General features: G+C 55.9%; 1 protein-coding gene across 3 annotated transcripts in view; it reads right to left on the reverse strand.

The window, feature by feature from the left end:
- ABR (ABR activator of RhoGEF and GTPase) overlaps positions 1 to 26,615 on the reverse strand; it is a 231,408-nt gene that overhangs the window by 101,177 nt on the left and 103,616 nt on the right. For 2 of the 3 annotated variants that reach the window (XM_037987870.2, XM_037987871.2), the window contains exon 2: positions 20,682 to 20,866. In XM_037987870.2, the coding sequence (XP_037843798.2) occupies positions 20,682 to 20,866 (185 nt within the window). Of the gene's footprint in view, positions 1 to 4,637; positions 5,195 to 20,681; positions 20,867 to 26,615 lie in introns of those variants that run through there. The other variant, XM_073023849.1, reaches the window with a different exon arrangement.

The raw sequence follows: 26,615 nt of genomic DNA on the forward strand, positions 1-26,615 counted from the left end.
CTGGGAGGGACAGTGTCTAGAGATAAGGTGTGGCCAGCTCAGGCCTGGTCTTCCACGGAGTTTAGAAGCTAAATAGAGCCTCCAAATGTCTGGTTCCAGGACAAGCGAAGACACAATCTCTCCAGGAGCGCCGACCTCCAAGACAAGAAGCAGGGCTGGCTCTCTGGCTGTGACTCGAGGCTACAGGGCATGCAGCAAGGGTGCAAGGGTCTGAGCCTTCACAGATGGCAGAATTCAGTCCACAGGCCACAGCTGGCTGCCAGGAGTACCCAGCAGGATCTGCTCAGAGTAGATGCCACTGGGCCTGGGGGTGGGGGGTGGCCGTACCTGGGGCTTATACCGACACCAAGCATCAACCTCAGGACAACTGGCCCATCTCAGTCTCAGGACAGCTGAGGCAGTGCAGAGACATCGAGCGATCCTCTCCTCTCCCAGTGCTAGGCACTGAGGAAGTCTCTTTCAGCTGCTTCCTTGGCAGAATTTAGAACAGAGAAGACAGGGTCAACTACTGGCGGACAAAGACCAAATTCCAGAGGCTCCTCTCTCCTGAAGGGTGGATTCCCGTATTCTGGCCTCCCTGGTGCTCTCCAAAGTCTTAGGCAGGTGCCATGGGGCACACGCAGTGTTTTGAAATTTCGGTTGTTCATATCCCACCCTTAAAATTTTGCCATACTCACATACCACCACCTGCACTATTCTTTACTCAATACTGTTCTTTACAAAAACTTTTTTTTTTTTTTTTTTTTTTTTTTGAGACAGAGTCTCACTCTGTCACCCAGGCTGGAGTACAGTGGCATGATCTCGGCTCACTGCCACCTTCACCTCCCAGGTTCAAGCGATTCTCCTGCTTCAGCCTCCTGAGTAGTTGGGATTACAGGCGTGCACCACCATGCCCAGATAATTTTTGTGTTTTTAGTAGAGATGGGGTTTCACCATGTTGGCCAGGCTGGTCTTGAACTCCTGACCTCGTGATCCGCCCGCCTTGGCCTCCCAAAGTGCTGGGATTACAGGTGTGAGCCCCCGCGCCCCAGAACTGACTTGTAAAAAGCAGTCTTATCCTACACATAATTGAACTCGTAAGAAAAATGTACAGGTCATATTTTTTCTAATATACATTAAAATATCTACTTAACTATTAAAATGCAACATATAGATCGAGGTGCCACCGATCATCTCTCAAATCACCACATGTGGGGCCTGTATTTAGAAAAACATCCAAATGGGGGATACAGGCATGATGTGGAGGCAGAAGAGACCTGGTCAGGTGAAACAGAAATAGAGATGTTTCAGATGATCCATTAAAAACTGGCACAGGATTGGGCTGGGCTCAGTGGCTCACACCTGTAATCCCAGCACTTTGGGAGGCCAAGGTGGGCAGATCGCTTTAGCCCAAGAATTAGAGACCAGCGTGGGCAACACGGTGAAACCCTGTCTCTACGAAAATACAAAAATTAGCCCAACGTGGTGGCATGTGCCTGTAGTGAGGGGGAGGCTGAGGTGGAAGGATTGATTGAGTCTGGGAGGTGGAGGCCACAGTGAGCCATGATTGTGCCATCGCACTCCACCCTGGGTGACAGAGTGAGACTCTGTCTCAAAAGAAAAAAAAAAAAAATGGCACAGAAAAACACCTAAAGGGTTAATCTGCATTACGAAAGGGTTTTTATTCCTGACAAATAAGTTCCTTAAAATAGCACCTTCTACCAGGCCCCTGTCACAACCCTACCTATCTTTAAATAGAATGGCATGAAACATTTTTGGAAAGCATATGCCATTTTACAGATGGAACGTGACACTGCTATCAGTATTTGCATTATCAGTTTTATACATCAGTAACTCTTCAAAGGTCAGTCTGGGCTGAGATACGCAGCAACCTCCAGCTATAGCTTTGGAGAAAACTGAGGCCAACTTCGCCTCTGCCCCCCAGGAAGACGAAGCGTCTTGGAAATTACACTGGAAACAGGATTGATTTCTGGGCCTGGCACTTGGGCACATGCTTAGGACGCAACTGCTGCTTCAGGTAAGTACCCCTAAAGTAAAGTAATAGCAAAGAGAATTGCCTTGGATTCCTACCAGCTTCCAGGGAGGGGTGTGCCAAGACTGTCCGCAGCCCAGGAGTGTATCATCCAGAAATGACCCTTGGCCTGCACGTGCACACACATACACACACATACACATACGCACATACACGTGGACACATTCAGGCCATCCCCAACTACAACTCTGCTAGAAGTGGTCCCTTCTCCCCTGAATTTGGTGCCCTTTTATCAGAACTCTTCTCACAGCCCTGACCTTTTTTTTTTTTTTTTTGAGACTGAGTCTCACTCTGTCGCCCAAGCTGCAGTGCAGTGGCGCGATCTCAGCTCACTGCAACCTCTGCCTCCCGGGTTCAAGCGATTCTCCTGCCTCAGCCTCCCAAGCAACTGGGATTACAGACGCCCGCCAGCACGACCAGCTAATTTTTGTATTTTTAACAGAGATATGGTTTCACTATATTGGTCAGGCTGGTCTCGAACTCCCATCCTCAGGTGATCTGCCCACCTCAGCCTCCCAAAGTGCTGGGATTACAGGTGTGAGCCACCGCACCCGACTCACCCTGACTACTTCTGTACTCTATTCCTACTCCCTGTACCTGCCCCTTGCTCTGAATGCCTTGTGAGGGAGAATCGCACCTTGTTCCTCTGGTCATCTCTACAGTACTAAGCGGGGTGCTCTGAAGAGCACCCAACCTGAGCGTGTTTGTTGAGTGAATCCATGAGCTTTCTTCCCACCGCTCTGCAGCCACCTTGCTTGTCTTCTCCCTCTGAGGCCAATGTCGGTAGAGGAGGGAGGAACTCTAGGTGTTCAGGATCAGGCAGGGAGCCTGGAACTCCTCAGCACTCAAGAAAGGTCCCCTTTCCCCATGCTGGCAACAAAGTAGAGAGGAAGACCCCATCCAGGTGCTCATGAGGACCCACGAGGGGCAGTGTTTTCCGGTGTGATACGTGCTCAGACTCTCTCGGCATCTGTGGGCCACCGCAGTAGGACACCTCTGAGATGGAGCGAGGCTGGGAACCTGGTACACCCTTCGTGGGCCCCAGCAGGCCTCACACATTCTGCAGACTCTCACTGGCACCAGCCCCACACCAAGCACTGTGCAGTGTTCAGCAACCAATAGGACACGGTCCTCGTCCTCAAGGAGAATGGGACATAACTGTGGAGGCAAATGTCTAGAGTTCTGAGCAGAACGAAACATGGGTTTAGCTGAGGCATATGCCAGGGTCCGGCAGAAGGGGAGGTCCAGGAGGCAGACTCTCAGGGGGCCCACATCTGTGCTGGGGGCTTTCCAGAGAAGGCCCATGAGGGCCACACACCTGCCACCCCAGCATTGCTACTCCCAGTCCGACTCCTGGTTCACGAGCAGACTTCTCTACGCTGTTCCTACTGTGGAGGCTGGTCAGACCCTAAAGTGCAGAGGCCTCCCTGAGCCCACCCAGAGACGTGACTTACCCCCACTGCCCTACGCCAGCACCAGATCAGAGAACACGGGGTGGGGTGCCAGCCACTGCCAGCCTCCCTACAGCTCCGCTCCCCACCCAGGCCTGCAGCCACCGCTCCACCCAGACTCCACACATCAGCCATCTACCGTGGTTCTGCATCTATTTTTACCTCCACTGGCTCCTCCTCAGAGCCACACTGTAGAGTGGGTGGGGCAGGACTGTGATCCCCACCTTCTGTGAGGGTCAGGGAGGCTCAGGGACAGCCTCCTGTCCCCAGCAATGCTCTCTGCACATGCCTCCTAGGCCCCGCAGATGGGCACTCGGTTAGGCAGCCTTGCTTAGCAGTCAGCAAACTCCCTGAATGCATCCTCACTGGGCCTCCTTTCTTGACACAGAACAAGAGAGCAGTTGAGCAAAAGGCTGAGGTTGAAGCTCTGAGAGGTGTGTCCAGGCGAGAGAAAGGAAGACCGCTGTGGTGTGCCGGGCCCGACTCAGAGCCGGCGTGGTTCCGGGGCCGCCCTGCTCCTCAACGGGATTCTGGCCACCACTGCCGTCCAGTTCTACCAGGAGGCAACCTCTCCCACAGGACAGGGGCACTGCTGCAGAGGACGCCCTCAGCCCCAGAGCGCGTGGGCCCCTATCCCCCCCCAGGAAGCGCACCTGCCCACCTGGCTGGAGCCTCCCAGCCAGCTGTTCCCTCCCCCGCTTCAGCTGACCCAGTGCTTTTCCTTCAAGGAAGCTCAGTGACCTCTGGCTCTTGCCCTTTGCAAACACTCTCTTGCCTCAGCTCAGAGGCACCGAGTCCCGTCTCCCGGCTGGGAAGAGGGTAGCCCCTCTCTTGCGGTTGCTGTGGAAACAGGGGATTCCTGCCCACCGCCTCCCGGGAGGCAGCAGCTGACGCCCGCCAGGTGACTCCTGGCACAGCCGCCCTGAGCTGGGTTGACCTGGAGGGGGCGGCAGCCACTCCCCCAGGACACCGGTCGGGGAGGCAGGCCCACCCCTCTCCCCCGGGAACAGCAGCCGGGACCAGGACCCTCGCGGACTCCGCCGGGGGCTTCCACCCGGCCGCGCGCTCTGCGCCCCCATCAGCCATTTCTCCCGCGCACCTTCGGCAGCGCCGGCCCGGCCCCCCCCAGCGCCCAGGGCGTGTCACGCTCCCACCTTCACAGCCACCAGGAAGGGGGACCCTGAGCCGGGGCTGGTCGGGGTTCCCAGCTCGCACTCCTCCAGGAGAAACACATCTTCGTCCTCCAGAACCTTGTCCAGCAAGCCTATCGCCTCCTCTTCCTCCTCCATGGCAGCCGGAGCCCGCGGAGGGCAGACAGGAAGCGGGGTCCACGCAGCGGCGGCGGGAGGAGGGAGGAGGGAGGAGGCGGGCGGCGGTGGGGGGGGCAGGTCTACACCCGCGCGCCCGGCCTGGGGCTCCCGACCCGGGGCTGCATCCCGGACCTAGTCCGCCCCGCTCCGCCGCCGTGTCACGCGTCCTCGCCCGGCGAAAGGGGGAGCAAGGCCCGGGCAGCCCCTGACGCCGTTCCCGGCCCGTGACGGAGGCGAACCCGTGGCGCAGCGGAGCCCAGCGCCCTCCTCCGTGTCCCGCCCGGCCCCGCTCCCGGCCCCGCAGGGCCCGCCCTTCCCGGCCTCCAGGGCTCGCGCTCGCTCGGAACACACAGGAAACGTGCGTCGCGAGGTGGAGCCGCCCGTCCTCTGGGGTTGCGGGGCCGCGGCTGGCGGAGGCTTCTGCGGCGGAGGAGGAGCGAGGAGGCCGCGGCCGGGCCGGGGTGGGGTGGGGTAGGCGGGGAGGCCGCTTCCCAGACGCAGCTTCATCTCCCGCGCGCGGCCGAGCCGGGGGCCCGGCGGGCAGGGGCGACCCCCAGAGCCACCCCGGGGTCCCATGCGCCGGAGCCCCCTTCCGGAGGGGAGGTCCCGGCCCGCCCAGAAGCCACAGCCGCGTCTCGGCCGCCGCAGGACGAGCCAGGCTTTGCAACAGACAGGCCTGACCTGCTCCGCGGCAGGAGAGCGGCGCCACCAGGGTCCTGCTCACCGGCGATGGGCGCCCCACTCACAGGGACCAGGACCCTCTCCTCCGAGCAGCCCCCAACTCACAGGTGCTGAGACCAGGACCCCCACCTCCTCCGAGCACCCCCCACTCACAGACCAGCCCCCCTACTCACGCTGCTGAGACCAGGACCCCCACCTCCTCTGAGCAGCTCCCCTCGACTTACAGGCACTGATGAGACCAGCACCCCCACCTCCTCCGAGCACCCCCACTCACAGACCAGCCCCCCACTCACAGATGCTACTGACACCAGGACCCCCACCTCCTCCAAAAACCCCCTACTCACAGGCACTGCAGAGACGAGGACCCCCACCTCCAACGAGTACCCCCCACTCACAGACCAGCCCCCCTACTCACGCTGCTCAGACCAGGACCCCCGCCTCCTCCTAGCCGCCCCCACTCACAGGCACTGCAGAGACCAGGACCCCAACCTCCTCTGAGCAGCTCCCCCTGACTCACAGGCACTGCTGAGACCAGCACCCCCAGCTCCTCCAAGCAGAACCCCCAGCTCCCCCACCCCAGGGAGCCAGCCTGCAAGGGGAAGGCACACACAACCCAGGACAGGCACCATTGTTGGCCCTGCCCACTCCCAGCCAGCTTCCCCTGGCTTCTCCAATGGTTGCAGAACCCCCAACTGTGCAGGGAGTAAGGCCACATTTGGTCCCGGCCCTAGTTCCTGGATGCGCATACACCTCCTTCCATGCCGGGAGGAGTCCAGGGGAGGCCCTGGGAAAAGCTCTTTTACAACCCAACAATGGAGCAAAGGTTGCAAACAGCACCCATGAGGGTGCGGGTGAGGCCAGCCGCTGAAGCGAGCCAGGTAGGGCTGGGTGAAACCACCACTCACTCCAACTGATGGCTGCTGGAGGAAACACAGGCTCACGGCTGCCTGATCTCTGTTCAAAATAAGCTAAACTCTGGCTTAATAACAGGAACGCTCCCGATTTTAAAACGATGACAAATAATTTACATTTTAAAACAACATGGTGCCGTCTAAATGAACCACACCTGTGGCCCGAGTTCGGCCCACAATCCTCCACTCCCCCCAGAATTCTTCGGAAGATCTGGGCTCTAGGTGGGGCTTGTGCAATTCCATTAGCAGCAGAGAAGCTGCCCTCTCTGGAGAGAGGCTCCATCCTGTTTCCAGAGCTGAAATACAGAGCGAGGGATTGGGGGTAAGCCCTTGGGGGACCCCAGGGCTAACAGCCTTTGGTCAGAGAACTGCCACCAGGATTCAGCGGAGGCACACCCCCAGCCCACCCCACCCATCTCCTTCCAGCCCCTGGTTTTCCCCTGTCCCTGCCTGGCTGGGTTATAAATAGCCAGGGCGCATCTGAACAGCCCTTTCAGCCACAATTCCTCATTTGGTTTGGGCGGGTGAGGCTGGGGCCAGGGCTTGGGAACGACCAGGCCTGGCATTCCCCAGGGTACAAGTATGCCAGCTCAGGGCCTGGTGCCGCAGGTTTTTCTGTCTCCCGCCCGGCGGGCTCCAAGTGCATGGCATGGGCTGCCCACACGGGTCAGACCTGCAGGCGACACGAAGAAGGGCCTAAAATCCCACAGGCCCCTGCTGTGTTCCTTCCTCTACTCAAGAGGACATGAGGTGCCCTTGGAAGTCCGCCAGGATATCCCCATCCCCGTTCCCCATGCCTCCATGTGGCATGGTGAGACTGACGCCCACTTCTTCCCGAAATCCCTGAACCCCACACAAGTGGCTCCCTGAGTAGCCAGGGCCTCTCTACTCCACCCTGTCCCCGGTGGCTGGAAATTCCAGTAACTAGAGTGCCCCTCCATCAGACACAGACTCCACTCACAGGCCCTTGGTGCCCCCCTGGAGGGGAAGTGACTCACCGTGTTCCCTCCCCTTCCCTTACAAATGCCCCGAGCCAGCCCTGGACCTGAGGTCCACACTCCGTCTGCCTCAGCCTGGCTCCTAATGTTCTCCAGAGAAGCAGCCTGCGTCAAAGGCCCCCAAAACGGTTTATCCCAAAGCCGGAGGCCTCCCTCTCCAACTCCTGGGCCTCTGCAGTCCAGAGTTTCTCCAAGCCCTCAGCTGCCCTGTTGATGCAGGTGTTGCCCCGACCACTCTCTGGTGTAGGCTGACCCTTCATTCTCCCACCTCCTCTACATGTGGACTCTCCTGCTTGAGCCCAGCCTCAGCCCTCTGCTCCCTTCCCCCGAAGACGCATGCCTTCTCCCTTCCAGGCCAGTGGCAGCCCGCTGCCAGCTCCAGCCCCTGTGTCTTGCTGGGCTCTAGGTCTAGCACCTGCCCTGGCCACTGGGTCTCCTCACTTGGAAGCCCCAGCAACAGCCCTTCCACTCCACACGTCCCAACCAAAAGACCCTTCCTCCTCCTGAAACAGCTTCCCCTTCTGGGTTTCCACTTCTGTTAGTGCGGCCGCCAACTTGCGAGTCTTCCTTCCCTCAACCCCCACATCCCTTTGACCAAGTCCTTCGGTTCTTCCTTCTTTTCCTTTTCCAAAGCCACCACCCCACCAAGGTTTAGCGCCTCTTACGACCACACGTACTTCCCCGCTTTAGCTCCTGATCTTGTCTGTCCATCTGTCTGTTCGTTCATTCATACCCAGAAGAGGCCTGGCATGACACACATACAAGGCTGGGAGACGGGGCCCTTGCCGTTCGCAGGTTCTCGATCTGTCTGGGGTGAGGACGTGTGAACGTACGAGGCAGTGTTCTCGTTTACCAGCCACCTGGGGACGGAGGACAGAGGCACTAACGCTGCCTGAGAGTGGAAGCTTCACAGGATGGTGGTTTCTGAGCAGCATTTGGAAATAGGGAAGGGTTTCCAGGCAAAGAAGAGAAGGCCCAAAAGGAAAGGGTTAAGCAGCTTCAGCAACCCGGGTGCAGTGGCACACCTGAAATCTCAAGTACTGAGGAGGATGAGGCGGGAGGATCGTTTGAGCTCGAGTTGGAGGCTGCAATGAGCTATGATCATACCACTGCACTTCAGCCTAGGCAACAGAGCCAGACTCTGTCTTGAGGAAGGGAGGAGGGAAGGTAGGTTAAGAAGCACTGATTGCTAGAGGACAGAAGATGAACTTGGAGAAGTGGCCTGAACAGCACCGTGGAGGCTGAGGGGCATGAACTCCCCCAAGGGCAACGAATGGGGCACCCACGGAAACTTATATTTTTTAGACAGGGTCTTGTTCTGTCACCCAGGCTGGAGTTCAGTGGCACAAACATGGCTCACTGCAGCCTTGACCTCCTGGGCTCACGCGATCCTCCCACCTGAGCCTCCTGAGCAGCTGGGACCACAAGTACACACCACACCCAGCTAATGTTTGAAATCTTTTGCAGCCACTGAGATATATGACACCATCAAATCTAAATCTCAGTCTCCAAAGACTCACTCCCCACAGACAGCCTTCCCCCACACCCACTCTCCATTCCCTCCTTCCCTGACCCAATCAGCAGGCATTTACTAACCACCTGCTGTGCACGAGGCACTGTGCTGGCATTCGGAATGTAGCCACGGACAGGGACACCCGTGCCTACCCTAGTGGACCTGACAGTCTTGGGGACAGACTGACCTGGTGACTGACTCCCAAGGCAGTGTCAAGGGACGGGCAGGGCCATCCTGGGGAGGGGAGCAGTGTCAGAACTCTGCAGCTGAGGTGCCACTCAGCTGAGGGGCCACTTTCCTGGAAAGGGTAACAGGGAAACACCTATTGCTTTTTTTTTTTTTTTTTTTTTTTTTTGAGATGGAGCCTCGCTCTGTCACCCAGGCTGGAGTGCAGTGGTGCAGTCTCGGCTCACTGCAACCTCTGCCTCCTCGGTTCCACCCATTCTTTTGCCTCAGCCTCCCGAGGCACAATGACATGAATTTAGTCTAGCTGGTTCATGCATTCATTCAGCTAATATTTACTGAGCCCACCACCATGCCCGGCTAATTTTTGTATTTTCAGTAGAGACGGGGTTTCATCATGTTGGCCGGGCTGGCCTTGAACCCCTGACCTCAGGTGATCCACCCGCCTCAGCCTCCTAAAGTGCTAGGATTGCAGATGTGAACCACGGTGTCCGGCCCACTGCTCATTTTTAGATTCGACTTTTAACGTCACCTCCTCCAGGGAGCCTCCGGTGACTCCCCCGTTGGCTGCATCAGATGTGCCTGCTGGTGCCCTCAGACCCCACTCTACGTTCCCAATCGTGGCACTTCTTTTTTAACTTCTTTATTTTCCTGTTACATCACTAACAATTCTAACTCTGTAGACACACATAATATAGAAAGAGAAAGTCTCCTCTGGTTGCCTCTGACAGAGGGAACCTCTAGGAGTTAGTTATACATTTCTGTCCACAAATAAACTATACGTATAGGCCGGGTGCAGTGGCTCACAACTGAAATCCCAACACTTTGGGAGGCCAAGGCAGGAAGATCACTCAAGCCCAGGAGTTTGAGACCAGCTGGGCAACAGGGCAAGACCTCATCTCTACAAAAATTTTAAAAAATGGTTAGCTGAGTGTGGTGGCGTGCTCTTGTGGTCCGGTCCCAGCTTCTTGGGAGGCTGAGGCAGGAGGACTGCTTGGGCCAGGATGTTGAGGCTGCAGTGAACTGTGTTTGTGCTACTGTGTTCCAGATTGGGCAACAGAGAAAAAAAAAAAAAAAAATTTGACCGTGCTCAGTGGCTCACGCCTTTAGTCCCACACTCTGAGAGGCCGAAGCAGGCAGATCACCTGAGGTCAGAAGTTCGTGACCAGCCTGGTCTACATGGTAAAACCCTGTCTCTACTAAAAATACAAAAATTAACCAGGAGTGGTGGCACAGGCCTGTAATCCCAGCTACTCTGAAGGCTGAGGTACAAGAGTTACTTGAACCCAGGAGGCAGTGGTTGCAGTGAGCTGAGATCACACTACTGCACTCTAGTCTGGGCCACAGAGCAAGACTCTGTCTCAAAAAAGGAAAAATAAAAAAATTATGGCTGGGCGCGGTGGCTCACGCCTGTAATCCCAGGGAGGCCGAGACAGGCAGATCACCTGAGGTCAGGAGTTCGAGACCAGCCTGGCCAACTTGATGAAACCCCGTCTCTACTAAACATACAAAAATTAGCTGGGTGTGGTGGTGGGTGCCTGTAATCCCAGCTACTTGGGAGGCTGAGGCAGGAGAATGAACCCAGGAAGCACAAGCTGCAGTGAGCCGAGATCATGTCATTGCACTTCAGCCTGGGTGACAGAGAGAGACTCTGTCTCAAAAAAAAAAAGTAAAAAAGAAAAAAAGCAGTGGTTAGAGGTGCCAGTGGGACTGGGGGACAGACAGGAGAGAGGCTGTGAGGCACAATGACGTGACTTTAGTCTGGCTGGTTCGTGTATTCATTCAGCTAATACTGAGCACCCACTGTGTGCCAGGCACAGTTCTAGGCACCAGAGACCGCAATGAGCAAAAGTTTTGTTACAAAACAGACAAAATCTCTCTCTTGTGGGAGTTCACATTCTAGCAGGGAGTTGGTCCTGAGGCCACAGAGGTAGGCAGGGGGTCCAGGGGTCAGGTCAGACAAGGACTTGACAGCTGTGCAAAGGGTTTGAGTTGGGCCCTATGGGCAAAGGGAAGGGGGTTCCTATAGGCAAAGGGAAGGGGGCCCTATGGGCAAAGGGAAGGGGGTTCCTATGGGCAAAGGGAAGGGGGTTCCTATGGGCAAAGGGAAGGGGGTTCCTATAGGCAAAGGGAAGGGGGTTCCTATGGGCAAAGGGAAGGGGGCCCTATGGGCAAAGGGAAGGGGGTTCCTATGGGCAAAGGGAAGGGGGTTCCTATGGGCAAAGGGAAGGGGGTTCCTATAGGCAAAGGGAAGGGGGCCCTATGGGCAAAGGGAAGGGGGTTCCTATGGGCAAAGGGAAGGGGGTTCCTATAGGCAAAGGGAAGGGGGTTCCTATAGGCAAAGGGAAGGGGGGCCCTATGGGCAAAGGGAAGGGGGTCCTATGGGCAAAGGGAAGGGGGCCCTATAGGCAAAGGGAACGTGGGCCCTATAGGCAAAGGGAAGGGGGTTCCTATAGGCAAAGGGAAGGGGGCCCTATGGGCAAAGGGAAGGGGGTCCTATGGGCAAAGGGAAGGGGGCCCTATAGGCAAAGGGAACGTGGGCCCTATAGGCAAAGGGAAGGGGGTTCCTATAGGCAAAGGGAAGGAGGGCCCTATAGGGAAAGGGAAGGGAGTTCCTATAGGGAAAGGGAAGGGGAGCCCTATGGGCAAAGGGAAGGGGGGCCCTATAGGGAAGGGGGGCCCTACAGGCAAAGGGAAGGTGCTGAAGGATTTCAGGCCAGGTGTGACAGGACATTTGTCCTGCATCCCTCCCGGTGACATCAAATGACTCTTTCTAAAACACTGCTCACTCTGTGCCCAGCAGGAAGCCACCAAGCCAGCCCAAACAAGGGCGGTGGGGCCCCAGCCGATGACTCACCCATCTCAGTGTTGACAGTCACCTCTCAAAGGGCCTGGCACGTTCTCACTTCCAGGCCTTTAACAGTGGCAGGTCCTCGGCTTGAAGCACTTTCTCCCGCCTCTCTGCTTTTCCCTGGCTCTCCCAACCTTCCTGGCAGAAACTCAAGCCCCACCTCCAGATTGTATGAAGCTCAGTAGCTCTTCCGCCAATGGGAACCAACACCAAAGGGCAAGTGCCAGGGCAGGTTGCAGCCACTAACTACAGCCACAGATGGAACCAGATCACCTTCCAGATCACCGTGCTCCTCCCTCTGCCTCCTCTTTCTCTGTTCTAGTACAAGTCACTCCAAAATCATATACAGAGTTCAACTACATAAAGCTAATGTTGGCCAGGCGCGGTGGCTCACGCCTGGAATCCCAGCACTTTGGGAGGCCGAGGCGGGCAGATCACCTGAAGTAGGAGATCGAGACCAGCCTGGCCAACATGGTGAAGCCCGTCTCTATTAAAAATACAAAAATTAGCCGGGCATGGTGGCAGATGCCTGTAATCCCAGCTACTCGGGAGGCTGAGGCAGGAGAATGAACCCAGGAAGCGGAAGCTGCAGTGAGCTGAGATCATGTCATTGTACTCCAGTCTGGGTGACAGACAAAGACTCTGTCTCAAAAAAATGAAATACATAGGCCGGGTGAAGTGGCTCACGCCTGTAATCCCAGCACTTTGGGAGGCCGAGGCAGGCAGATTACCTGAGGTTGGGAGTTCAAGACCAGCCTGGCAAACTTGGTAAAAATCCCGTCTCTACTAAAAACACAAAATTAGCCAGGTGTGGTGGCAGGTGCCTGTAATCCCAGCTACTCAGGAGGCTGAGGCAGGAGAATTGCTTCAACCTGGGAGGCAGAGGTTGCAGTGAGCCGAGATCGTGCCTCTGCACTCCAGCCAGACAACAGAGTGAGACTCCATCTCAAACAAACAAATAAATAAAGTAAAATAAAATAAAGCTAACGTTGAGACGCCGCTACACGACACTGTTTATACAATGACACAAACTAAAACAGAAACAATACTTCCCTGCACCCTGGGTCTGAGCCCCAGCGCCGTCTCTTGTCAACTGTGTGACCTGGGCACGCCATCTAGGCTCCCTGTGCCTCCGTTTCCTCATCTGCAGAATGGGGGTAATTATGGCACCAACGCTAGGGCTGCTAGCCCAGGGACGGAGATTTCAGACCGGGCGTGAGAGCTGTGGGATGAGCCAGGCCAGCCAGGTGTGGTTCATCAGGGAAGCGTAACAGTAGGGAGAGGTGAGGAAGATCCCAGCCAGGTGTGAATGGGGGAGGGCCAGAGAGGACGAGGGAGCCAGCGATGACAGGACCGAGGGTCACAACCAAGGCACTAGTCTACCTACTTCCGACTCACATCCTTCCCAACTGGGACAAGCCCAAGAGCCACCCTGAGCCTCCGTGTCTTCATCTACCAAACGGGCGCAGCCCCATGGCTGGAGGACTTGGGTGGCAGGGAAGCCCCTGGGCTCCTAGCACAGCACCTGGCACATGGGAGGGTTCAGCTCGTGTCCTCCTCTTTGCAGCAGGGATCCAAGATCCAGGAAGGGGAGAAATGCAGGGCCCGGCTGCTGGGAGGTGGAGGTTGAAACTCGAGGAGTCCCTGACTCTGCCATGGGCGTCCCACACCCACCTAACCCAGGTCCGGAGCAGTCAGGAGGGAGTGGAGCAGGCACCATCTCAGGAGTTCCTGGCTCCCATGCCACCTCTTCACTCACCTACCAGCAACCTCGAATCCCAAGCCCCAAGCCTTCAGAAGAGACCAAGAAAGGGAAGAGGAGGCTGCAATTCTTCCCAGCGTTAACCCTGAGCCTGAGTCCTTCCCAGTGTTATCCTTGAGCCTGAGTTCTTCCCAGAGTTATCCCTGAGCCTGAGTTCTTCCCAGCATTATTGCCTGAGTCTGAGTTCTTCCCAGCATTATGCCTGAGCCTGAGTCCTTCCCAGTGTTATCCTTGAGCCAGAGTTCTTCCCAGCTTCCCAGCATTATCCCTGAGCCTGAGTTCTTCCCAGCATTATTGCCTGAGTCTGAGTTCTTCCCAGCATTATCCCTGAGCCTGAGTCCTTCCCAGTGTTATCCTTGAGCCAGAGTTCTTCCCAGCTTCCCAGCATTATCCCTGAGCCTGAGTTCCTCCAGCATTATTGCCTGAGCCTGAGTTCTTCCCAGTGTTATTGCTGAGCCTGAGTTCTTCCCAGCATCATCTCTGAGCCTGAGTTCTTCCCAGTGTATTGCCTGAGCCTCAGTTATTCCCAGAATCATTGCCTGAACCTGAGTTCTTCCCAGCCCTGAGTCTGAGTTCTTCCCAGTGTTATCCCTGAGCCTGAGTTCTTCCCAGCATTAACCCTGAGCCTGAGTTCTTTCCAGCGTTATCCCTGAGCCTGAGTTCTTCCCAGCGTTATTCCTGAGCCTGAGTTCTTCCCAGCATTATCCTTGAGCCTGAGTTCTTCCCAGCATTATCCTTGAGCCTGAGTTCTTCCCAGCATTATCCCTGACACTGAGTTCTTCCCAGCATTATCCCTGAGCCTTAGTTCTTCCCAGAGTTATTCCTGAGACTGAGTTCTTCCCAGCATTATCCCTGAGCCTGAATTTTTCCCAGCATTATGGCCTGAGCCTGAGTTCTTCCCAGTGGTATCCCTAAGCCTGAGTAATTCCAGTATTATCCCGGAGCCTGAGCTCTTCCCAGTGTTATCCCTGAGCCTGAGTTCTTCCCAGCATTAACTCTGAGCCTGAGTTCTTACCAGCGTTATCCCTGAGCCTGAGTTCTTCCCAGCATTACCCCTGAGCCTGAGTTCTTTCCAGCATTATCCCTGAGCCTGTGTTCTTCCCAGCATTTTCCCTGAGCCTGAGTTCTTCCCAGCATTATCCCTGAGCCTGAGTTCTTCCAGCATTATTGCCTGAGCCTGAGTTATTTCCAGTGTTATTGCTGAGCCTGAGTTCTTCGCAGCATTATCCCTGAGCCTGAGTTATTCCTAGTGTTAACCCTGAGCCTGAGTTCTTCCCAGTGTTATTGCCTGAGCCTGAGTTCTTCCCAACATTATTGCCTGAGCCTGAGTTCTTCCCAGCATTAACCCTGAGCCTGAGTTCTTCCCAGCATTAACCCTGAGCCTGAGTTCTCTCCAGCATTATTGCCTGAGCCTGAGTACTTCCCAGCATTAACCCTGAGCCTGAGTTCTTCCCAGTCCTGAGCCTAGGTTCTTTCCAGCGCTATCCCTGAGCCTGAGTTCTTCCCAGGATTATTGCCTGAGCCTGAGTTCTTCCCAGCATTATCCCTGAGCCTGAGTTCTTCTCAGCATTATTGCCTGAGCCTTCCTTTGCTCCTCCCTTCCTCCTGACTGAACATCCCAGAACTACTTGGTTCCATTCCACAAATACCAGTCAGAACCCCTAGGTGCCAAGAAGCTTCCACTGGGGGCCACAGAGATGATCAGGGATTAAGGTCCTGATCTCACAGGGCAGATGCACCCCACAAGTGACCGTGCACATCTCCCAAACTGCAATGGGGTCAGCGGTGGGGTGGGTGTGAAAGCTTCACAAGGGAGGGTATGTGAGCGGGACGTGGCAGCGCTGGGCAGACTCTGGCATCACAGAAACCCATCTCAATAATGCTCTGGCCCCACTGGCTGCATGGTCTTGGACAAACAATAATAATATTAATAGTTATTATTATTAAGAGATGGGGTCTTGCTCTGTCACCCGGGTGGGGGTACAATGGCTATTCACAGGCGTGATCCTAGCACCTTTCAGCCTCCAACTCCTGGGCTCAAGCGATCCTCCTGCCTCAGTTTCCCACGTAGATGGGATTATGGGAGTGAACCACCATGCCCAGCTAATCTTAGCCTCTCTGAGCCTCAGTTTTCGCACCTGTAATGTGGAGATGGTTACAGCACCTACTTCAAAGAGTTGTTGAGGGTCTTAAATGAAACCACGCACATAAAAGGTTTTGGACAAGCCTCTCTAAGCAGCTGTGATGAGGAGGAGGAGGAAGAGGATGATAGGGACAATTATGATGATTTTTTTCCCTTTTTTTTTCTCTTTTGAGATGGCATCTCACCCTGTTCCCCAGGCTGCTGGAGTGCAATGGCGCGATCTCAGCTCACTGCAACCTCCACCCCATTGGGTTCCAGCAATTCTCCTGCCTCAGTCTCCCAAATAGCTGAGATTACTAGTAGATGGCACCTGCCACCACACCCAGCTAATTTTGTGTGTGTGATTTTTAGTAGAGACGGGGTTTGACCATGTTGGCCAGGAGGGTCTTGAACTCCTGACCTCAGGTGATCCACCCACCTCAGCCTCCCCAAGTGCTGGGATGACAAGTGTGAGCCACCACTCCCGGCTAATGGTGAGGATTTCAATTCACCTCCACCCTTATCTTTGGGTTCTCCTGCAGGCTAGAGTCTAAACCCGTTTCAATTTTACATTGACAAAGCATTCTACCAAACACCATCTCACAGAAACCTCACAACAGCTGTGAGGCTTGAGCCGTGTGAGGTCAGGAGGGAGGAAATTCTCAGTGTCTTCGCTCTACAGATGAGCAAACTGCAGCTCCGGGGAGAGAGTGGTGAGTGACACTCCTCAGGCCGCACAGCGAGACAGCAGTAGAGCGGGGACAAAACCCAGTTCTTCTCTCTGCCTTGCGGCCCCTTTTTACTGAGCTTCCCAGGAGGGGAGACAGAGGAGTCTGTGGCCTGTGGGGAGTCAGATTTTCTGGAACACCATGGTCCTGGCTTAGGAATCTACATCTCCACTTGTCAGCTGAGATGAGTCCTGGCCCTTCCTTCTGAGAATGAATCCGGGCACTCTCAGCTGAATGGAGCCACCAGTGGTCTGTGGGCCTGGCTCTGCTGTGCTGCCCTGCTCAGCCTGGACCTGGGCAGGGTTTGTGGGACACAGTTTTAGGTGTCACCCTAATACCTCCGTGGGGTGCATGTCTTGGGGACACAAACGAAGACAAAGGCAGAGAGCAAGGCTGTGGGAGGGCGTGCTGGGGAGAGAGGAGCATACGCCCTGTCAACACCGCAGAGACCCAGCCTCACCCGGGGCCACCCCACGTGGCAGAAAGGAGGTTGACTGCAAAAGCAGGTTCGGTCATTGTGCAGCCGATATTGATCAGACTCGGTCTTTGCAATGCTCTTGGTCCGCCAGCCCTCTAAACCCGGTGAGAAAAGTCTTGAGGGCCCTGGTGGCCAAGGGCTGTGCACTTCGGTGAGCCAGGCCTGACGCTGCAGGCCTCCCCTGATGCTGAGATTCTGCAGCACCTTCCTGCAGCTGCCCACAGTGGGGCCTCCTCCCCACTACCTTTCAGGGGAGTTAGAGCTATTTAGAGACAAGAAAACTGAGGCTCAGCGGTATGAGGACACTTGCCCAGTGTCTCACAGCTTAAAGAGTAGCAGATTTTCTTTCTCTTTTCTTTTCTTTTCTTTTCTTTTGAGATGGAGTCTCGCTTTGTCACCCAGGCTGAAATGCAGTGGCAAGATCTTGGCTCGCTGCAATTTCTGCCTCCCAGGTTCAAGCGATTCTCCCACCTCAGCCTCCTGAGTTGCTGGGATTACAGGTGCCTGCCACCACACCTGGCTAATTTTTGTATTTTTAGTGGAGATGGGGTTTCACCATGTTGGCCAGGCTGGTCTTGAACTCCTGACCTCAGGTAATCTGGCCATCTCAGTCTCCCAGAGTGCTGGGATTCCAGGCGTGAGCCACAGCGCCCGGCCTGAGAGCAGTAGATTTTCATCTGTGCAAAGCTTAACTACTTTCCATCCTGGGCAGCTGAGAGAGCAACAGTGTGATATTTCATTTTCTAGGTCAACTTGCCTAGGCCACAAGGTGCCCAGATATTTGTCCACACATTAATCTGGACATATTTGTGAGGTGTTTGGGATGAGGTTGATATTTGTATTGAGTAGAACAGAGTCCTCCCCAGTGTGGCTGGGCCTCATCCAATCCACTGAACACCCAAATCAACAAAAAGGTAGAATAAGAGGAAGCTCCTCTTGCCTGACTCCTTGGGTGTGGGCTGGGATGCTGGCCTTCTCCAGCCTCTGGGCTCGGACTGAAACACTGGCCCTTCTTGAGCCTCGAGTCCACTGGCTTTGGAGCTGGAATTTACATCCCTGGCTCTCCTAGCTCTCAGGTCTTTGGACTTGGACTGGAACTAATATTGGCTGTCCTGGGTCTCCAGCAATTAACTGCAGGGATTATAACCTCTAAGCCTCCATAATCACCTGCATCAATTCCTTCTAATACATTTCTTCATATATAGATATACATAGATATAAACACACACACCCTATTGGTTGTGTTTCTCTAGAGAACACTGACGAACACAAAGACTCAACCCTGGGCTTCCCGTTGGCTGCATATTTGGGTGTGGAAGGCTCAGCGACGAGGCCGTGCCAGAAGCCGGATATCTGAATATCTAGAACAATTGTCTGATTTGGTCCAGAAGTCCTCCCTGTTCCCAAGGCCCCAGCAGGAAGCCTGCTAGGGGAGGGGACCTGTTTGGCCAAATAAGCACAGCCAAGTCACAGAAACCTCGGTCTTTTATTAGTAGTATTTTAAACCAAAACATCCCCAACCAAGCACTCAGGAAGCGGCGTCAGTGGCCTCCAGGCACCCCGTGTAAACAGCAATACTTGAAGAGTCCACTAGGTGGGGCCAGTGACCCAGCGGAAAGCGCAGAAACGCTGTCCCAGGAGGGAAGGCAGGTGCTGCGGGAGAGGACCTCTGCTGGGACCATCCCCAGGCTGGACACGTGCTCCCCACCTCTGCCTTGCGTGGCTTCCAGCCGACAGTGTAACCATCAAACCTGAGAACCACAAGAACTTTAGGGGGCGGTCACTCTAGCATCTCTGGATATCAGGGTCCTCCAGCCAAGTGGGTCCCTCGTGAGCCACCAAGCAAGATGCACAGCCACTAAGTCAAGTTCTGCCCCGAAGCCGCAGAGCGCCAGGCGGGGGCATCTGTGCGTGACGCCCGTGATCTGTCTCCCGAGAGAAGGCACCTGCCAGCACCAAGGAATCGGAAAATCAACAGACACAGACGCCAGCCGTGGTGGTCACGTGACGAGGACATGGCACGGGGACAGGGAGCAAAGAGGGAGGCGGCGCGAGGACAGGCAGCGGCAAAGACCCTGGCTCCATACCAGGATCCCACAGCATCTTCCTGCAGCTTCTCACCGTGGGGTGGGAGCCGAGTCCCCGGGGCGGGGCTCTGAGCCCTGCTGTGGTCTGAGAGCTGAAGGCAGAGATGGGAGCAAGTCTTCTTCTTGCTCCCCCCGGTTGGCCCCCGTTCAGGTCCCTAAACACCTGCTCTGCCTCCTTGGGTTACTATTTGTACCCTGAGCCCAATGCCTCCAAAGGACCAGGGCAAGAAACCTGCCCCTGCAGGTCCGAGATGCTCGTCTCTAACCCACTCCCCGTCTTAGGGCAGGGCAAAAACACCCCAGAATGTCGGCTGTGGGGGGCCCAACACCGACCAACCCCCTCGCCGGCCCCTCTGCCTCCCACCTGCCTGCCCCCTGCCAGCCCTTCCCAAACGTGCATGGCTGGGATGCTGCGAAACTCTGCCTCGGCCTCTGTTGCCACGGCAACAATGTGGCTTCCCCCAAGTGGGAAGCCCGTTGCCAAGGCCCCTGTTGCCAAAGGCTATAACAGCCACCCCGGTGTGTGAAGAGGGGGTGAGAGCTCTGTGGGGGGTGGAGGGTGGTCAGGGAGGCTGGCGAGGGAAGGAGTAGGGGGGTTCTCAAGAATGGGAGCGTTCAGGTGGCCTCAGCTGGAGTAGGGGGCACTAGCCCCTGGAGGAGGAAGAGGCAGCCCGTGGCATCTCAGCGATTACTCCTCTGGGGACGTCGGAAGGCAGAACAGAGACCCTCCCACAAAACATGCCTGGATGAGCCTCATCAAGCAAGGATGGGGCACTCCCACCGCCCCCTGCAACACACACCCCTGACCAGAGGACCCGCATGGATTCTCCCAGCTTCAGGCAAACCACCCCCCAGAATCTCCGTTTTGCTCGTTCATGTGTCTGTGATGCGCACACACAAGCTGCACCCAGACAGCGTCAGTCCCTGTCGCCAGGAACACGTTAATGACAAGGACTGCAAACCCTCCACAGTTTCTATCCCTGGCCTGTCTCAGAGCACATACTTAATATTCCTTCTACAACGCTTCTCTCTGGAGCAGAGCTCTCGTCTCTGTCAACAAGGAGAGGTGGACGCCATCAGAGTTGATTCCCTTCCAAAGTGAACAGAGGAGGGCTGGAGGGGCAGCTCATTGCACCCACAGGGAGTGCCAGGCCCAGGCTGGCTTTGCAGGGGCAGCATCCGAATACCTGGAGCCCACGGGCCACACATGTAGCCACTGCCCAGCCTGGGTGCAGAGGGGAGGAGAGCCTAGTTCTCTCCTGGGTCCTCTTGAGGAAAGGGGCTAACAGGGGAAAGCTGAAAGAGACAGGGAGGGGTCTGGGAGGCCTAGGGAGCAGATGGCTAGTAGGGGGTAAGAGACAGGGGTGGCAGCATTGGCAAAGCAGGTGGGGAGGGGAGCCTGAGCCTGAGAGGGGCCCAGGGCCAGGACGAGATGACAAGGCACCAAGAACGGCCAGGTCCAAATGTCTCCAGTCCCAATCTCTCGAGACCAACCCAAGCAGGGCCTGGCCCACGACGCCCAGGCCTTCCTGTCACCCCTCCCCAAACCCAGAAGGAAAAGCCGGTGTACCTACCCCAGGAGCCAGCCCCTCAGGTGGAGTCGGGGAGACGCCATCCCCCCCGCCCTGGCTGCGGGCGCTGAGCTGCGGGGACATGGTGGGCGACTCGTCGATGTACGGCATGGTCTCTGAGCCCTCCGGGGGCCCCTTCTGCTCCTCATTCCCCTCTCCGTCGTACTCGTCCGTCCCGTAGCTGAAGTCTGAGACAAGGAACAAGAAAGGCCACTGAGGATCCTCCACCAGAGCTGCCAGGGACTGGTAGCGCAGTGGGCGCCGGCGGCGGCCCCCGGCTGCCATGGCCCCGGCCGCACCATCCACGCCTGGCCCAGACGGGGGCTGTGCGGGGGCCTGGGCCTGGTGAGGGGCCGGGGAGAGCCAGCAGGCACTGGGCTCTGCACGCTCCGGGGCTGCTGGGAGGCGGGGAGGAGCGGCTCTGCTGTTGCTACCCGTTGAAGAGCATGTCAGCCGCGTATTTCAAGCTGCTGTTTTCTTTGCCTTCTGCCTAATTCCAAGTGTAAAAATTAACAGTGGGAGCAGGAGGCAGGACGCTTCCAACTCTCCTCTCTGAGTCACCATTTTGCTTTTTATAGGGAATAAGGAGGGGGGGGGGGCGGGCGATGTCACTTCCTGTGGCCCTCCTCCTTGGGTACCATTTGTACCGAGCCCACTCCCTCCAGGGAGCCAGGGCAGGTTCTGGGGTGTGGGAGGGGAGCCCTCAGTTCTCAGAACAAGGCCCTGCATGGAGGACTGAGCCCAAGGCAGCAGGGCGTGGGCAAGGAGGCTGTGCCCAGGCCTGGCAGGGACAGGGGCTCACAGCAGACTCCTCGGAGCCGGCACTTATTTCTATCACCCCAACATGGGCTTCACTCAAAGGAGGAGGGAAGGAAAGGCGACTGGAAAGTTCAGCCCCGTTAACCCCCCAGGGCTGCCAGCACCACACGGGCTCCAGAGTCCAGGCACGGAGCCCACCCGCCCTGGGACGGGAGGCTGAGCCCGTGCAGCGAGGCGGGTGTGCAGGGCAGCAGCTCAGGGCTTCACACTTTCCAAAAGGGTTACGAGGGTGGCCTCGGAAAGGCCCCTGCGTCCAGCCCCACCAGCAAGGCTGCAGGAGGGACCCTCCCACAAACCGGCCTCTGCCCGTTGGCCTGTTTGCTTCCCCAGCCCTGACCCGCCACAACCGGGAATGGAGAATGCGACAGTGTTGCTTCCAGGGGCCGTGGTGGACCTCCTTAGGCTGGGGCCGCCAGCGGGGGGATGGACACCCCTGTCACACTCGGACAGGGATAAGACTCAGCACTCGTGCAGGCCGGCGGGAGCTGGCACCAGTGTATCCTGGAGACACGAACATCACCGTGCCGGCAGCCTTGGGGCCAGCGGGAGCTTCCTACACACTGGACTGCCCAGTGGTGGCATCTGCTTGCTGAACACTCCCCGGGTATCTTCCAGGCGTGACTCCCTGGCCAGGCATCTTTGAATCCTGTGCAGTGTGATGGGGGAGGCTGGCTGAGCCTGCCCTGCCATCTGCCCAGACATCCTTTTCTCCAGGTCGCCCTCCCTATGGCACCTGGCTCCCTGGCACCTTAGTGAATCCTGCCCCTTTGTCCTTGAGCCCCTGGGGTAGGAGGTGGGCGTCTCAGTCACCACTGTGCGCCAGCATCCCCGACCCCACCTGTGGCAGCTCTCGGGAAAGTGTGTGCAGCGAATGAATGGCAGAGGATCGCACCGTCTGTCTCAGGTCTGAGGCTTCAGCCAAGTCCCGGCCAGCCAAGTTCTCCACGGGGGCCCCAGCTCCTCCCTCTGCTGTCACAACACCCCAGCCCACAGGCAACCAGCAGCCGGAGAATGGTGTCAACAGGTCACCGGGATGCCTGGCCACAGCCACGCTCTGCCCAATCTGGCCTTTTGGCAGCCGAGCGCTTCCCCCAGGCTCGCTGCACCTGCTTCTGTCGGCTGCCTCTCCTCGTCCCTGAGCCAATGCCCCATTCAGCTGCCAGGGGACATGAACTAGTTTTTTCCCTAAACAAGCTTGTGTATGAAGAACCACAGGACCCAGAGATGCCTACCAGTGAGATGTGTGTACGCCACACACCCGGGCAGGACCCAGGACGCCTCCCACTGAGATGCGTGTATGCCACACACCTGGGACATAAGGCCCAGTGCCCTGGAGGCCATGACACCTGTGTCTGTGGCTGGCGGGATGTGAACTGACTCTGCTCCTTCCAGGCGGAGGAGAAAGAGGCACAGCAGCACCCAGCTGGCCTGAGTCTGGCTCCAAGTGGGGTCTGGCCATTTGGTGAGACCCCCTCACTCTGGAGAAGCACAGGAGGGGATGGAGGGCAGCTTCCCACCGGCCCCTCCCTCCTGCCTCCTCCTCTCCAGAAGGCTCCAGGCTGCCCTGTTGGTGCCTGGAGTTAAGGACAAGGAAAATGAGGAATAGTAGACCCCGGCCTTGCCCACAGTTTAGATTCCAGCCGACCAAGCAGACTCTTCTGTACGCTGACCAGTTCCCAGGAGTCGCAGGAATGGAACCCACACACTTGGGAGATCGTCCAAGAGCACGGGGGGAAGGGACGGCAGGGAAGGCGGCTGAAGGTCTCTCTGCCCGTCTCCCCATGGGCACAGTTCATCCCGATCCGAGCAGAGGACCCCGGCCCTGCTATCTCCTGCTCCTTCCAGCCTGGATGTTTCGTGGGGAGGCAGTTCTTTCTTTCCCCAATTTACATACAATTGCTGAAGGTCACAGGATCTGAATCCAGGTCTCAAATGCCCTCCCTTTCCCTCTGAATCTCACTCCAGAGAAGTCCCCTTCCATATCCCTCCTTGTTAAGGGGGGCTGACCATGGAGCTGAACACGGGGGGCCTGAGGACAGGGTCTGGTGGGGGGGAGGCCCAGGGGCAGCAAAAGTGCTTGGTCTGCGAACATTTCCAGGGCCTCCCCCTTTCATTTCTGCCCCCACAAAACCGTAAGAGCCCAGGAGACTCCAACCAGGAAAAGGGGTGCAGAAAAGATGGGGAAACCAATCCTCAGAGAAGGCAGGAGCCCTGAGGGAGGAAGATGGGGACCTAACTGAGCACAGGCTTCAGTCTCCAACAGCCACAGGTGGGTATGCTGAGCAGACAGTGGCTTGCGCACCAGATCTCAAAAAAGAAGAAAAGGCAGACAAGGCTGCTGGCAGCCGATATCCATTTCCCCGCCGACTAACAGAAATCCTACTGTATTCAGAGTGGCAGTGCACCCAGCGGCTAGTTCAAAGACACCTTTCCTGATGGTGTGAGCCATATGATTACGTTCTGGCCCACGAGATGTTACATGGATACGTGTGGAACTTGGAGGAAGCTGCTGAAAGAGACTGATTTAGCCAAAAGGTACACTACCCACGCTGCCCTTGTTCCTTCTTCTGTTGCTGGTTTGGAGAGTTGATGGGATGGCTGGAGCCCCAGCAGCCATCCCGAACCATGAGGTGAGCCAAGGATAGAAGCCAGCACTGAAGACGGCTGAGCAGAAAGCTGGGAGTCCAGGTCACTGATGGCACAGTGGAACCCAGGATGGTCTACCTCTGAATGTTTTTACACAAAAGAAAGAAAAAATGCCAATGCTATTTAAGCCTCTGTTACTTGGTTTTTCTATTATCCAAAGTCAAACCTAAGGTGATTTTTCCCTGACGACCCCACTTTGGTGCTTTTCCTGTGACTGTCACTGTTCCTTCTCAGACTCCTTGGCGAAATCTTCTTTCTCTACCTATCCTTTAAAAATTGCTGTTCCCATGGAGGGGAACATCACACACTGGGACCTGTTGGAGGGTGGAGGGCAAGGGGAGGGAGAGCATTAGGACAAATACCTAATGCATGCGGGGCTTAAAACCTAGATGACGGGGCCAGAAGCAATGGCTCACGCCTGTAATCCCAGCACTTTGGGAGGCTTAGGCAGGCGGATCATCTGAGGTCAGGAGTTCAAGACCATCCTGGCTAATATGGTGAAACCCCGTCTCTACTAAAAAGACAAAAAAATTAGCCAGGTGTGGTAGCGGGAGCCTGTAATCCCAGCTACTCGGGAGGCTGAGGCAGGAAAATCACTTGAACCCGGGAGGCAGAGGCTGCAGTGGGCTGAGATTTCACCATTGCACTCCAGCCTGGGCAACAAGAGTAAAATGCCATCTCAAAAAAAAAAAAAAACAAACAAACTTAGATGACAGGTTGATAGGTGCAGTAAAACACCATGGCACATGTATCCCAGAACTTAAAGTTAAAAAAAAAAAAAAAAAAACAAATTTGGTGTTCCTTATAGATGCTTGTAACAGAATACCATCCAGCAATGAAAAGGCACAATAACGTAAGTGACCCTCTCAGACATTATGCTAAATGGAAGAAGCAGCACGAAAGAGCACATCCTACATGCTTCCACACGTATGAGGTTCCGGAACCCACACGCTTCCACACGTATGAGGTTCTGGAGCCCACACGCTTCCACACGTATGAGGCTCCGGAGCCCACACGCTTCCACACGTATGAGGTTCTGGAACCCACACGCTTCCACACGTATGAGGTTCCAGAACCCACACGCTTCCACACGAACGAGGTTCTGAACAGACACAAGTAATCCATGGAAAAAAATTTTTAGGCCGGGCGCGGTGGCTCAAGCCTGTAATCCCAGCACTTTGGGAGGCCGAGACGGGCGGATCACGAGGTCAGGAGATCGAGACCATCCTGGCTAACATGGTGAAACCCCGTCTCTACTAAAAAAATACAAAAAACTAGCCGGGCGTGGTGGCGGCGCCTGTAGTCCCAGCTACTTGGGAGGCTGAGGCAGGAGAATGGCGTAAACCCAGGAGGCGGAGCTTGCAGTGAGCTGAGATCGGGCCACTGCACTCCAGCCTGGGCGACAGAGCCAGACTCCATCTCAAAAAAAAAAAAAAAAAAAAAAAAAAAATTTTAAAAATGGTTCCCTCTGGAGGGTGCAGTGGGGACAGGAGTTCATTATAATGAGCACAGGGGAACCACTGGGCTAAGATAACAAAAGTTCTCCATATCTGGACGGGGCTTGAGGTACACAGGCGAATGCATTCATCAAGATTTATCAGGCAGTGCTTAAGACTCATTCACTTCAGTAAATGTTGAGCTCCACTGAGTGACGTGCTGGAGTGACGTGTACAACGACTCTCTGCAACTTACTCTGAAATATGTAAAAAATAACATGGGCCGAACGCAGTGGCTCACACCTGTCATCCCAGCACTTTGGGAGGCCAAGGCGGGCGGATCGCGAGGTCAGGAGTTCAAGACCAGTCTGGCTAACATGGTGAAACCTCATCTCTACTAAAAATACAAAAATTAGCTGGGTGTGGTGGTGGGCACCTTGTAGTCCTAGCAACTTGGGAGGCTGAGGCAGGAGAATTGACTGAAGCTGGGAGGTGGAGGTTGCGGTGAGCCGAGATTGTGCCAGTGCACTCCAGCCTGGGCGACAGAGTGAGATTCCGTCTCAAAACAAAACCAACAACAACAAAAAAAACAAGATGGAATGATGATGTTCAGAGGGATGGACAAATGGACAGGTGTGTGATAAAGCAAGTGTAGAAAAATCACCATTGGGAACTCTAGACAGCAGGTGACTGGCTATTCACTAAGGAATTCTTTCAACTGTTCTGTGTGCTTAAAATTGTTCATGATAGGCCGGGCGCAGTGGCTCAAGCCTGTAATCCCAGCACTTTGGGAGGCCGAGACGGGTGGATCACAAGGTCAGGAGATCGAGACCATCCTGGCTAACACGGTGAAACCCCATCTCTACTAAAAAATACAAAAAAAAAAACTAGCCGGGAGTGGTGGTGGGCACCTGTAGTCCCAGCTACTCGGGAGGCTGAGGCAGGAGAATGGCGTAAACCCGGGAGGTGGAGCTTGCAGTGAGCTGAGATTCGGCCACTGCACTCCAGCCTGGGTGACAGCGCGAGACTCCGTCTC

This window comes from Chlorocebus sabaeus, chromosome 16, assembly GCF_047675955.1.
Source record: "Chlorocebus sabaeus isolate Y175 chromosome 16, mChlSab1.0.hap1, whole genome shotgun sequence".
Lineage (NCBI taxonomy): Eukaryota > Metazoa > Chordata > Mammalia > Primates > Cercopithecidae > Chlorocebus > Chlorocebus sabaeus.